General features: G+C 44.3%; 1 protein-coding gene across 1 annotated transcript in view; it reads left to right on the forward strand.

Moving 5' to 3' along the window:
• The window catches only part of LOC135206782 (meiosis regulator and mRNA stability factor 1-like), a 239,685-nt gene that overhangs the window by 171,272 nt on the left and 53,955 nt on the right, over window positions 1–14,458 (forward strand). The window contains exons 23-24 of the mRNA XM_064238277.1: window positions 11,633–11,737; window positions 12,009–12,191. Of these exons, the coding sequence (XP_064094347.1) occupies window positions 11,633–11,737; window positions 12,009–12,191 (288 nt within the window). The remainder of the gene's footprint in view (window positions 1–11,632; window positions 11,738–12,008; window positions 12,192–14,458) is intronic.

A 14,458-nucleotide genomic window follows, 5' to 3' on the forward strand; every position in this document is an offset into this window, starting at 1 on the left:
CAGATGCCATTTCTCCCAATTTCTGTGACAATAATTATCAAAATTTACGATAATAGAGGAAATATTGCATTTTCTTGTACGGATCAATGTTTTAGGCTTATTGAGTTACGTTAACTAATTACCCTGTAACTACGAAAGTAAGAGGAATTTTGACGAAATATTTCGTTAAGTATTCTCAATTGCCATAGGAAGCTCCATGAATTTTTTCATGACTTTGCATTTTTCGCCCTATACCTCCATATAAAGGGGTTCCGGCCGGCCCCCTTAAATCCTCTGCCGTTAGCTCTACATCTTGCACATCTACAAGTTCTTGGATATCTTCCTCATCAATTTCTAAATCTAAACTTTTCCCAAGTATCAAGATCTTTTTATTGATTTCCACTTCATTCTGATTGAAACCTTTAAACGAGTTCACATACACTTTTAGCACATTTTTCCAGACCCCATTCATACACACTTTCTTTACCTCCTTCCACGCCCTTCCAATGTTCATAATGGAGTTAAGAACACTAAATTCTTTCCAGAAAGTTCTGAGATCTTTCTCGTTATCCGTAGCCTGAACAGCCTGCGCAGACGTGTTCCGAAGATAATACACCTTGAGCGTAGCCACAGCACCCTGATCCATGGGTTGTATGAGAGAAGATGTTTGGTGGCAGAAACACAATTTTTACATTCTCGTTAATATCTCCGATGTGCTGAGGGTGGCCAGGAGCATTGTCGAGAATCAGAAGAATTTTGAAGGGTATGTTATTTTTCCTACAATAATCTTTCACTTCTGGAATGAAGCAATGAACAAACCAGTCTTTGTACAGCATTGCAGTCATCCACGCTTTTTTATTATGACTGTAATGCAAAGGAAGTGTATGTTTGTCTGTTTTTTAATGCCCTTGGATTTTCTGAGTGATAAATCTTAAAGGGCTTAAGTTTATACCCAGCCACATTTCCCCCAAGCAGAAGAGTTAATTGATCCTTGTATGCCTTAAACCCAGGCATCGCTATTGCTTTTTTGTGGATGTAGGACCGTTGTGGCATATGCTTCCAATAAAGCCCGGTTTCATCAACATTAAAGATTTGCTCTGGCAAGGGCCCTTCATTAACAACTATCTCGTGTAAAGCATCCTTAAATTTAGCTACTCCATCTGCATCAGCGGTTGTTGCTTCACCGCTAATTTTCACACTTGAAAATTATAGCGGTTCTTGAAACGACAAAACCATCCAGCACTTGCTGCAAAACTTTTATCATCATCATACTACTGCAGCTCTTCAAAAAGCATGCATGCCTTTGTCTGAATGGTCAAGAGGGTGAGTGGCATACGCTTTTGTATTTGGTCCTCCATCCATGTGACCAGTAACTGCTCCATTTCTTCCAAAGGCCCTATCCTCCTCTTTGATATAAGTGTTGAATGAACAGAAGCAGATGCCTTTACAGCATCCATTACACGTTTATTGTCCTTTAGGATAGTGGATACCGTTGATTGCGATAAATGTCAGTCACATGCGATATCCGTGAATGCCTTTCCACCTTCACGTTGGTTGATTATCTTCAATTTCTGCTCCAAAGTGATGGATTGCCTCTTCTTTTTTTCACTACCAGCAGGAGACCTATTTGGTTGTTTAGCAGACATAGTTTTTTGTTTTAGTTTACTTAAAAAACCTCACAAAAAGTACACCTCGCAAAAAGCACAAACGAACACTTAACTAATCTTACTTGGTTCAGAGCGAGAGCAAGTGAGGTCGAACTCGTGTCGTTGGCTGCCGCCGTACCTACGGCAGCCACTCACTCTCAGGCCAATATATTGTACAGCGTAGTACGCTGCTGCCTGTGCTCGTTGTGAGCAAAATTTAAAAATGCCTATTTTCAACTTTTTTTTTTTTTTTTTTTTTTTTTTTTTTTTTTTTTTTTTTCCCTCTGTATTAATTGCTAACCCCATTGTAACATCAGACTATCGTAAGACGAATTATCATAACTCGAAAACTACCTGTACTTCCCCAGTAATTAGATTAGAGGCCAGCCCCCCCACCTCGCAGGACATCGGGCATAAACAAATTCAGGTCTTTGCCAAGTTTTTCCTCTCTTCCTTGATAGTGGGCGGGCTATTCCTACACCAAAACAAAAAAGAATCGCTATCGTGAATTTCAAATCTTAGCTGCCGTTTAGTTACAAACTATAGCTATTTAATTACCGGGTAAGTATATAAAAAAAATTTATTTAAATGTCATAGTTCTCTTATCATATGAACTTATATATTAGTAATTTAGGATATTAAACTTTGCAAAAATATTTTAAAACTGTGGATTACAAAATAATTTTTCTCTTTCATATATGAGCTCTTATATTAGTGTAGGGATGAAGTGTGATTTGATAATCTCAAACAGAAATGTTGGGGGGTATGTAATATCTTCAGAGGAAGCCATTACCTTGGGTAAATTCAGTACCATTTTTTAATTATATGTAAGGTATATGTAAAGTACATATTGACAAGAGTTGTTATAGGTTTACATTTCATAAGTTTAGTATACCGATTGATAGCACAAAGAAATCTTCAGATCGTTGTGGGGATGCCGTATCCTCCAGGAGAGGAAAAGTGACATCCTTAAATAAGTTACAAAAGCCCCAAATTCATGTTTAGCCAAAGAACCTGCATAAAAGTAAAGTCCCCACTATATCCAGGAGCACATGAGCAGTTGTGTTTAGAATTCAAGTTTTAAACAATTTGTTCTTTGACTACTCTAGATTTGAAATGAGTAGGGGTGTGAGAGATGAAGATTGAAAAAATAAAGTGAAAGTGAGACAATTTTAACCACTTATAAAATAGCCTATTACATCATTGTAAAATCAGTGTAAACATGGGAAGGATAAGAGAGTAGCAGAGGTGGTGGTAAATAAAAATAAGAAATTATAAAATACAATAGCTGATAGTTTGGGACTGAAATGACAGATTAACCAATATGTTTTGTTTGCAAAAAATTACCAATGTTATTGGCAGTATAAATTTTACAATTCTTATTCTGTATTAATAATTGTACAATCCTTAGTCCTTGCTTTGTTTGTTAGGTCATTGAGTACCCATGATGTCCATTACTTAAATAATGGTGTTGGTTAGTCTTAAAAGATTCATGATTTGACTTGATTTACTAAGCTACTGAATAATTATGACTTTGCTATGGGAACTTTGGTGTTTCATTGTCCTGGGCTCACAGAGGTTAGAAATGAAAGAATAGAGGTAAATTGAAAAATATAGGTATCAATGAATTTATTTTGAAAGGAATGCCAAGTAAGAGTTGTGACAGCTCGGATGTAGTTGGATACATTTGAAGTATTAGATCTTGTATCCATGCTGATGAAACTTGAGCTACGAAATGCATCATGGAACCAAAGTATGGCGTACGCTCTTCAGAGCCTCAAGGTCATCATAATTAGAGAAGGTAGTGTTCTCCAGAGGTCATGGCAATTGACACCCCTTTCCAGATAGTAACTGGTAGACTTGATAAGTGAACTACCACCACCATCATCAATTGGTCAATTTTTTAGTAGCCCATGAAAACAATTCCTTCATAGGTAGTGTGGGAATAGATCCAACAGATTAAAACTCCCCTCCATCCCAATGATTGAAAGTTGTCTATCTTCCATTTGAAAGGGATGCATGCAGATAAGTTAATATGATCATCTCCCCAAGGAAGTTTTAAACAGAAGAACTTTCTTGGCCCAAATTGGCAGGAATTTTCAGCTTTGCCATAGCTAGTCAGTGACATCATAAATAAATATCTGAATCACAATACAGTATCAACAAAATCTTAGTTGTTCCGATACGTAATACAAACCCTCGGTCCTTTAACAATAGGAAGGTAACTAGCGGCAGCTGGGACGGTCGTAAGCTTCGAACAAGGGGAGAACGGTAGTTAACTGCTTGTCCGATCGTGCGCGCGCCCGCGCGCCCAAGAGGTGAAGAATCACTTTTGCTTTCGGCCGCGGGTGTGAAGGACGTGTTCGTCATCGCTCTCTGCCCGCTTCATCGTCGTATGCTTTGTTTATATTGTGTTTTCTACTAATGGTTTGGTTTGACTTGAAAAATGAAACTGTAAGTACACTGTTTTCATTTTCATTACCTTAATTAATGAATCAATAACATGGAGCTATCGCCGTAGAGACGGCGATTTCCGCTCTTTTCATGATTTGAACCCTTGAATTATGTCTCGGTGCCGAGGGCGGGCGCACTCGCGCCGAGTCATGTATTTTGGGCGAAAGTGTGTAATTGAAAGATGTAAGTACTCTTTTTCATTATATTTTTGCCGTGTGCGTTCGTTGCCGAGAGCTTGATTGCGCTCGGCAAGAGCCTCTTATTTTGTATGAATAGAATGCAATGAAAGTGGATTCGCAATGCAGTTTTCTTTTCATTTTCATTTATTAATTGCATCAAATTTAATTTTGGATCAATTTCCGCTCTTACCCGGGAATTAATCCTTACGATTTATTGCTGTGAAAGTGAAAATAGCAAGTGCAGTATTGTTCATTTTCATATATATTTATGATAGCATCATATTATTATGGATCAAGTTTCCGCTCTTATCGGGAATTGATTTTTCCCTCTTTAAGTTCTATGAAGTGAATCGCAAGTGCAGTATTCTGTTTCATTTTCATATTACTTTTCACTGCTGTGCGGGGGTAGGGGAAGCGAAGGTCTGCCAGGAAGTCGTCGGAAAGCTCTCCCGCGACTCCCTTGGTATCCGATTCTTCGTCTTCTTTCCTGCCCCCCGCTCAGCTTCCTCGTATTTTGTTTTTGGGGTCTTCCTTCCGTTCGGGGTGGGGCAATGTCTCCCCCCCCGTGCGTGAGGGAACCCCTCTTACTAATCTGTCTGTGCTACCGCAGGTGCTACAGCCGTGGGAGACGACCTTGGACAGGTATGGACCACTGCGGCTGCAGGGCGTGCCTAGCATCCACGATCTGCTGCAGAGTCTAGCAAGGTCTGGGGCGGTGACCTTGGAGTGGTCTCCACTACAACCTTCACGGCCGCTTTATGCTGCTTCCCCCCGCTGGTCTACACTCCCCATGCTGTGTCGGTGACGCCGTCTGCCGCTTCTAGGGCCGGTCGCCGCCGTACCGAGGAGGGGTATGCCGCCGCCGCCTGTGTTTTCTTCGTGTTGCCTGCCCCAGACTTCCGCTGTTCCAGCAGCTCGCCCCTGGACCGGCCGCCAGTACCACGCTGGCTGCCGATGATTCTACGAGGCGATGGCTGGGCCTGCCGTACCTGTCGCTGATGTGGTTCCCGCTACTGGCTTGGCTGTCCCTTCTGTGTTACCGCTGCCGCTGTTCCTGCCGCCTCCTGAGCTGGTTGCTGTTCCTGTCGCTCCTAGTTCCTGCGCCTGTCCATGCTGGGTCCTGCCCAGGTGGTGTCTTCCCCAGTCCCAGGTCCTTCCGGACAGGTGCAGTCGGGCCGTGTTGCTTCGGCAATAGGCCCGACTCCGGCCTGGATGGAGGACCTGACGACTGTCCTGCGTGAGCTGACGAAGAAGAGGAAGGTGTCATCTTCGTCTTCGTCTGTTGCTGCCTCTTCCCCTTCGACTTCTAACGGCCCATAAGCCGAAGAAGAAGAAGGCTGCCTCCCCCCCTAAGAAGTCTCCTTCGGGAACTTCTAAGGGCCCGTCCCACCTCGGTGGGACGGGGGGTCCTTCTGCTGGTCCTCCTGCTCCTTCGGGAGCGGGGCCCGTCTTCCCTTTCGTAAGGAAGAGATAGACGGGGGACGGGGAGCCAGGAGTAGTATCGGTTAGCTCTGGTACTCCCTCGCCTGGTGCTAGCGGCGATGCCGCTACGCCAGGTTCCGGCTCGGTCTCTCGTTCGCGGGAGATCCCGAGTGTACGCTCTCCCTCGGGAGACCGTGCAGCCAAAGTTTCGGGTTCGCTCGCGGCGCCAAGACACGGCACGGAGCAGAAGGCTGGCGAGAAACCGCTCAGGTGACTCTCGCCAGGCCAGCGGCCGCTCTCGCAGCGACCAGCTGGTAACCGGGTTTTGTTCCCATTCCCCCTAAGAAGACTCCTTCGGGAACTTCGAAGGGCTCGTCACATTCCGGTGTGACGGGGGGTTCTTCTGCTGGTCCTCCTGTTCCTTCGGGAACGGGGCCCGTCTCCCCTTCTGAGAAGAAGAAGAAGACGGGGACCAAGGGTGTGCTGGCTACCGCTGGTACACCCTCGCCTGGTCTTGGCAGCTCTGCTGCTAAGCCAGGTACCGGCTCGGTTTCTCGTCCGCGAGAAGTTCAGAGTGTACGATCTCCTTCGGGTGGCCGTGCAGCCAAAGTTAAGACGCCTGAGTTCGCTCAGCGTCATGACCGAGGCACGGAGCAGAAGACTGTCGAGAGCCGCTCAGGTGACTCTCGCCAGGCCAGCGGCCGCTCTCGCAGCGACCAGCCGGTACCTCGGGTGGACGTGACGGTCTCTGACCGGCCACGGGTTGAGGCTGGGAAGAGGTCCCCCAGGTCCCCTCGACCGACGGTACCAGCCTCGGCTGGTACCAGCGGTTTGACGTGCCGCGAGGACGCTCACCGGTCTCACGGCGAAAGCGACTCTGCAGGTCACCTGACCGCCGCTCCCACAGGGACCGGGCGGATACGGTGACCAGCAGCAGCTCGTCTGACGCACGGGGACCGGGGTCGACGTGCTCAGTCGAGCGCTCGCCACAGGTGAGCGGCACGGCCAGGCCTGCAGATCGATCCCCACCGCGGGTTGGTGATCGGCTGCAGCCCCCCACGTACGCTGGTCCTGCCAGCGAGCGGGGGGGAGCGTCAGGTCGTCTCTCCACTACCTTCAACTTCCTCGGCTACACCGGGAAGAGCGAGGTAGGTAGAAGTGATCGTGAGAGGTGCGCCGCTCACGATCCCGTCACGACGCCGCACGTGCCACGTATGGTCTTAGGACCAACCAGGACGTACGTGCAAGTGATTGGAGGCGACCGTCAGGGGAGAGGGGTAGCGTCAGTTCTGTCTCTCCCGATACCTTCAACTTCCTCGGCATACGCCAGGAAGAGCGAGGTATATAGGAGTGATCGTGAGAGATGCGCCGCTCACGATCCGTCACGACGCCGCACGTGCCAGGTTGGTCTTAGGACCAACCAGGACGTACGCGCAAGTGATTGGAGACAACCGTCAGGGATCTGTTGCTGGTCCTTCTTCTGAAGGAGGAGGGTCCTGGGAGCTGCTCTTGTTGGAGGGACTGGACGGTCCTACTCCTCAAGACGCTGTAACTTCCGAGATTCAGAGTAACTTTACCCAGGTTATTGCACTGATTCGTCAGCACAACGACCGGGGGGAAGGATTGCCGCTCCCACCAGCAGAGCCCATGTCTCTGCTAGAGTCGTTTTGGGGCCCGAGAGGGAACCCAAACCGACGGTGGGTATGCCGCGATCGGAGCTTGCCGATTCTGTCTTGAACCAGAGTCTCTCGTCTCCGGACAAGAAGGCTCTCTCAGTTCTGGCCGGTCGATCAAGCTACTTCCACCTCCTCTACTGCGACAGCGGCGTTTCTACGTGTCTTCGGACACCGTATTTAAATACTCCTTCGGTCCTCCTGAGAGGTTTCGACCTCGACGAGGACTGGAATGAGTCGGAGGACGGTATCGGCTCTCTCCTGTCAGGTGTCGATCAGCCCCACCCAGACGACGTTCACAGTGGCGGCAGACCCTTACCTACAGTGAGAGTTCGTAACCCTCCTCGGGAAAACGTTTTCTCCTGACGATACGTTTTCCCAGACTCTGAGAGGCCATCGCCGCAAGGCGATGGCTGCTCCTACTCTTCTCCAACTGCTAGTTCCACTGGGAAGGCGAGCGAGTATCCAATTCCTCCCCCATTCCCTCTCTCCTTACGGCTACGAGGGAAAGGGGAAGGATCCTACAGAGATTTCTCTGTAGGATCCCACGTTGGGGACTGCGTGCACCAGGGGGGACCTTCGGGTCCTACCTGACGTAAGCCCCGGTCGTTGAGGAGGGATCCTGCCCCATTCTCGATTTCTACGGGAATCGAGAGGACCACCAGCCGATATCGTTTGACGAATTCGGTGGGGGTTTCGCAGACTGCTTAGAATTCTACGGAATTTCTAGCGCATTCAGAGTGTTAGTTTCTTAACGATCTCCAAACACTTAGGCGAGACCACGGTCCAAAGTGAGCGAGACGAGAATCCCCGATATGTTACACGATAATCGGGAACCTCGCCTATGCTCGAATTCCTGGAATTTCTAGCATTAGAAGAAGACTGCTGCTGAAAGAAGACTATCTCACAGTAGGCGACCAACCTGGAATAGAGAAGAACGGACGGGAATATCCAATTTGGCTGGAACTATCGTCTTAGTATTCTGTTCACCATTGAAGCTTTCCTTCGAGGAAGACTTCTCCTTCACTCTCTTTAATAGAGAACGAAGGTGGTCGATCTCCAATCCTTATTTTGTTTTCTTGAAGGAAAGAATTTAGGATGGAGATCGTTGTTCAGAATCCTACAAATATACTACGTATATTAACCTCGCGACATGATTCTGCTAAGCAGTTGAATGGTCCGAGGGGTAGGCGCATATCTGGTTATTCTACGGATTGCGACTTAGACGAAAAGTATTCTAATTGAACTGCAACCCGGGTTGCCTGCAACCTCCCAGGAGTTTCCAGTTTCAATTTTATATACTTATGGTGTTGTCACAACAACACCATTTAAGCTTTTATATTTACCGAAATTAGTTTCGCATAAATATAATTGCTCGAGCATATCTTTTTATGCTCGGTGGTTCTAGCCGAACGCATTCCTTCGTGGAAAGGATTACTTGGCAACTCAGGATGACTAGTCAGCGACAGCTACTGCGTATTGAATTGCCCGAGGCATTTCAGTATCAGCTGCCGCTTTGAGATAGACGGTTGTTTATGTCTTTCTCACCTGCTTTGATTGAATAACAACCGTATCTCTGCCCAACAATCACGGACTTAAGTCTCTGATTAACGGGGATTCTCGCATACATGAATGACCATCTACTGCTGTGAAACGCTAGTATTCATCGTCTTCGGTATTGCGAGAATTTTAAACAGAGATATCTATTAGACTCTCATCTTTCTGTTTACCGCACGGTAACAGAATTCTGTAAGTCTCTTGCTGCATCGTATCCCGATAATGCGAATGATTTTTGCGGAATCTGAGTTTGTCCTCAAAATATCTTGTATTCGGAGGTGTACAATTGTTCATTGTTCACCCCGGATTAGCAGATGTATTGAAAGACATCGCCTACTCCCACACCTGCCAGCTCTACTTCCAAACGTTCAGCCCATGAGAAGCAGTTCTTCAAGCGGCTCTCCCCTGTGTTTCATTACTGAAGAACGCCCCGCTTTCATTGCACAACGGACAGCAATGAAATGGCGGTTAGCGTTTTCAGTCATTTGTAAGCACAGGTTTAGAATCTTGAGATTCCTTCTCTCGATTCAGCTGGAAGACGTAGGTTGCATTCATTGCCTACCTTCGTCTTCAACGTCACATAGTGTTGTTTCTCCTTAAGCTGAGATTCAACGTCTATGAGATTTTCTTGCCATCAGGGACCTCGGTCTTTTGAAGGCAATTGACTTTCGCCTTTTGAGCTTCTGCATTAAGAGAATCATCGCCGCGCCGTCCGGCATCGGTGACTAACAAATTTTATTTGTTTGGTCTCTCAGCATAACTCTTTAAAGGGCGAAGGTCACGTGACTTACCCGGATGCTTGGACAACTTGCCTCTACTGATTCCGAACCAGTCAGTCGGCAGCTGTCAGAGCGCCCGAGTCAGTTACGAACTATGCTGTGGACTTAGTTCGGTTGTTCCAGAGCAATCATTACTTCGTCTTAATAGCTTGTCAGTATGATACTGTACATACCAAAGTCGAGAAGAGGGATAGGTCATACGACTATTCCCTTCTTTTCGTCTTAGGTAACTGCATGACTTCTCTTGAGAAGTCAAGCACAAAGGGATGGGGATTTGTGACGCTCTATTTCGTACCGATCTTCGTAGCGAAGACTCAGAACCCTTCGGTAACTGACGATTGGTTCGAGTCCTTCACAATACCCTCCCTAATGGACTTCACCGCCTCCGATACGAAGGCTATGCTGCTTTGTCCTGTGAAGGTGCGACGGAGCTGTCTGAAGAAACTCGACACACAGGATGAGTGTGGACGCCTCTCATCATTCTCTCGCGTTCCGCAAGAACTTCCTCCGTGGCGGCAGGTAATGAAGGCAGGCGCCTGGTCCAACCGGACCGCATGCACCTCCTTCTACCTTCAGGATATTGCCCACAGTTCCTTGGATCTTTTTCCTTGGGAACCGTGGTGGTTGCTCAACACGTTGTGTAGTTAACCCAGACCCTCGCAGGCTGAACAGCATCGAGTCCTGGTGTGACCGTAAGAATGGATGAGGAATGAGAGTGTGACTGGCTCCTCTTCCCATCTTTTTCTTCCCCCTACCTTTGGGTAGAGGGACACGGTCGTCACCCTGCTGGGTAAGGACGAGATGCAGGTGAGCTACTCAATAGAGCATCCTATCCCTTTCAGTAGGGATAGGAGTAAATATCCACCACTTCCTCCAACAAGGGGGAGGAAGTGGATGCCAAATTGAGACAAACCCATCATTTTATGATTGTCTCTTGCAAACAGGAACAAGTTCTTGCTTGCTGGTACGAAGAGATACGCTTGCCTCTCTCTTAGTACTTGGCCCAGAGGTCTGACCATTGATCCTGCTGTGCACACCCCGATCAATCGGACAGAGGTTTGGATCCCTCCCTTGCTCTTACGACCAGGGAGGCACTCCAGGGTTGGACGAACACCAGTCTGTTCACCAAAAAGACTCAGATTCCTCCCACCAAGAAGTGAGTCTTCCTATTGTTAAAGGACCGAGGGTTTGTATTACGTATCGGAACAAATGACAATGTCGAAAATTGCATTTTTCCTAACTATACAAACCTGAGGTCCTTTACATATAGTCCCACCTCATGCCACCCCTCACTCTGCAACTTTTTGCATGGGCCTAAAGCAAAAGTGATTCTTCACCTCTCGGGCGCGCGCACGATCGGACAAGCAGTTAACTACCGTTCTCCCCTTGTTCGAAGCTTACGACCGTCCCAGCTGCCGCTAGTTACCTTCCTATTGTTAAAGGACCTCAGGTTTGTATAGTTAGGAAAAATGCAATTTTCGACAAATTGTCATTTTTATTCAATTGTTAAAATAGTGTAAGTTTTGTATATGCTTTTGTTTAAAAAATAGTGAAGATGGTAATTATACTGTTTTCCATCTGTCCATCCACCTTTGGTGTTTTCGCATGGTAACACTGCGTCCCGGGCTTTAAATAGTTACGCTATGTGTAAGTTTTGGGCAAATAAAAGGATATCTGGGTGTACATTTGCAACTGAAAAGTGTGTTAATAATTTACAGTATGTGAATTACACCGTTAATATTCGAAATAAGGTTATTATTATTGTTGAATGTAAGCTGAATGTAACTATCTAAAGCCCGGGACGCAGGGTTACCAGTGTTACCATACGCAAACACCACATGCTGGTGGACAGATGTAAAAAAAGTATAGTATGTTTCTATTGACAATATTCATATTGACCAACTCAAAAATTAAGGTAAATTGGTAAAATGGCATAATTTCAGGTTTATCCAGGTTCTCCTGCACCTACTGGTGGGTCTGTTATGTGGGGTCAAATGTGGTCTCCTCAGTATCCTGTGATGCCACCATTATCTCCAGCCCATTACATGGTACTTTTTAAATTTAACTTTTTATTGCCAGTGTACTGGCTTTGAAAGTGGACATTTTTGTTGCCCTCATTTACTTTTTGCTATTTTTCAAGTGCTTGCTTTAAGTTTGTCTTCTGTTGCGTGCAGTGTATTGCTTATTAGCTTTAGTAACTTGAGTCCATTGGAACCATAATGGTGAATTAACAATAATTGGGGAATGACACTAATAGCACAATATTTTTCCTGGTGTAAGTTTTGCAATTTGCTTGCTTATATTTGTGTTTGATACTAGGTTCCTACCATACCTCTAAGTTGGGGTAATGTGCCTGCTCCACCTGTTGCACCATTGGGTACTGCAGCTGGTGCAGCAGCAACATCAACCACTGCTACCCCACCATCACTTACGGGTACCTTGGCACCACCTATTTCAATTCACACGCTTGATGAACTCTCCAAACAGGTGATTTTATTTTTTGTTTCCATGTTTTAATTTTTGTTTTCTTTCCCACAACAAACCCGCTTCTTGTGATTGTCTACATTTTTTTTTCTTTTAACAGAGGAAACTTAACTGACAGGTAATGTAGAGTCCGTAGTTTGCTTCCGCGTTCCTTCTACCACTTTCCAGGTATTAAAAAGCAGGTATTCTGGTGGATGAGAAAGGAATGATAAATGATTTAATCACATTCACATTCATTGTTTATTCCTATTATTATTATCATACTAATCTTAATCACATATCTTCACTGTCTTTGCCTATTCTTATTACTCACTACTATTACATAATCTCTTGAGTACCTAAGACTAACCAGATTTGGTGATTGCGTATGATGGGATGGTTGTGTTTAAAAAGTATTTTGCTTGTTTTGATGGTTAATGTTTTAACTTGTGTAACTTGTTATTGCTGTTTTCATAAGTCCCTGGTATATCCTGTCTCCACACTTGACTACATTAACAGGTTGGTTAGAGCATTAACCCTCTGGTCAACAGGTGGATCAGTAGACTCGTAAAAACTGTGTTAAACAGAGATGCATCTTGGTAATAGTGTCCTAGAATTTTCAAACTTTCCTGCAAGGCTTAAGTTACTTCCTTTTCCCATTTAGTTTCATATTCTTTTGTTGTTTTGTTTCAACAAAGGAATAGCTCATTTTTTTTATAAACATTCAGAGAACCTTAAGTGAATATGTATTCACAGCCAATAAGAGTTTTGGTGTTGTGATCACTGTTCTTGGCAGTTTCAGAAGTCCCATCCTTTTTATCCACTCTCTGAAAGAAAACTTTTAGCTAGATTAGCTTTTTTGAGATAAACAATTTTGTTTGGTGTTTGCTATTCCCCCTTCCTGTTTGGAAGAGCTATCCATTACTGTTGTAAGGCTAGTTTGTTTCCTCTGTAGTGAGCGCTGAAGGTTTTTTGCCAACTTTAGGAATTTTAGATTTAGAATAAAATGCTTGCTTGCTTCTTCATTTGGATTACTACTAAATTTGCAGTTATGTGCTGTTTTGCTCATATATTGCTAAATGTTTGTGCTTGATTAACCCTTTTACGCCGATTGGACGTATTAAACGTTGAGTCAAAATGTCTCCCGTATGCTGATTGGACGTATTATACGTCGACTCGGTTTTTTTTAAAATTCGGGGAAAAATACTTACAGGCCTACCAGCTGAAAACTTTTGAATCATTCGCCTTGAGGGATGCTGGGAGTTCACGGATCAAGGCGTTGTTTTGTTTACAATCGTTACGCAGGCGCACAAGCGCGAATTTCTTTATGGCACTAAAAAGTATCGGTGACACATCTCCGAAATTATTTCATCACTTTGACATAATTTTTGCACCATTTTAAATTATCTGTTACATGGAGTATTATATATGAAAATGTGCGCAATTTCATGTAGAATACAACAAAAAAGTACTCATGATTGTAGCTTTTATCAGTTTTGAAATATTTTCATATAAATAATGTTAAGTGCCAAAATTTCAACCTTCGGTCAACTTTGACTCTATCGAAATGGTCGAAAAACGCAATTGTAAAGTAAAATTGTTTTATTCTAGTAATATTCAATCATGTCCAACAAATTGGACATCTCTAGCACAATATTTCGATTTATGGTGAATTTATGAAAAAAACTTTTTCCTTACGTCCACGTTGTAACACTTCCAATAAATTTGTTCGTGCGATTGTCCTAATGTTTGCACCATTTTAAATTTGCAGTTACATAAAGTTTTATATATGGAAATGTGCGCAATTTCGTGCACAACACAACTAAAAACAACCCATGGTTGTAGCTTTTATCAGTTTTGAAATATTTTCATATAAATAACGATAAGTGCAAAAATTTCAATCTTCTGTCGACTTTGACTCTACCGAAATGGTCGAAAAACAAATTGTAAGTTAAAACTCTTATATTCTAGTAATATTCAATCATTTACCTTCATTTTGCAACGAATTGGAAGTCTCTAGCACAATATTTCTATTTATGGTGAATTTATGAAAAAAAAATTTCCTTAGTACGTGCTGTAAATCTCCCGAAAAAATCAGATTTTTTCGTGCGATTGTCAAAATGTTTGCACCATTTAAAATTAGCTGTTACATAAAGTTTAATATATGAAAATGTGCACAATTTCATGTAGAATACAACAAAAAATGATTAAAAATGATTGAAGGTTGTAGCTTTTCTCTTTTTCGAAATATTTGCATATAAATCACGATAAATAGAAAAAAAACCACGTTCAGTCAACTTTGACTA

The sequence above is a fragment of the Macrobrachium nipponense genome, chromosome 31 (assembly GCF_015104395.2).
Source record: "Macrobrachium nipponense isolate FS-2020 chromosome 31, ASM1510439v2, whole genome shotgun sequence".
Taxonomy (NCBI): Eukaryota; Metazoa; Arthropoda; class Malacostraca; order Decapoda; family Palaemonidae; genus Macrobrachium; species Macrobrachium nipponense.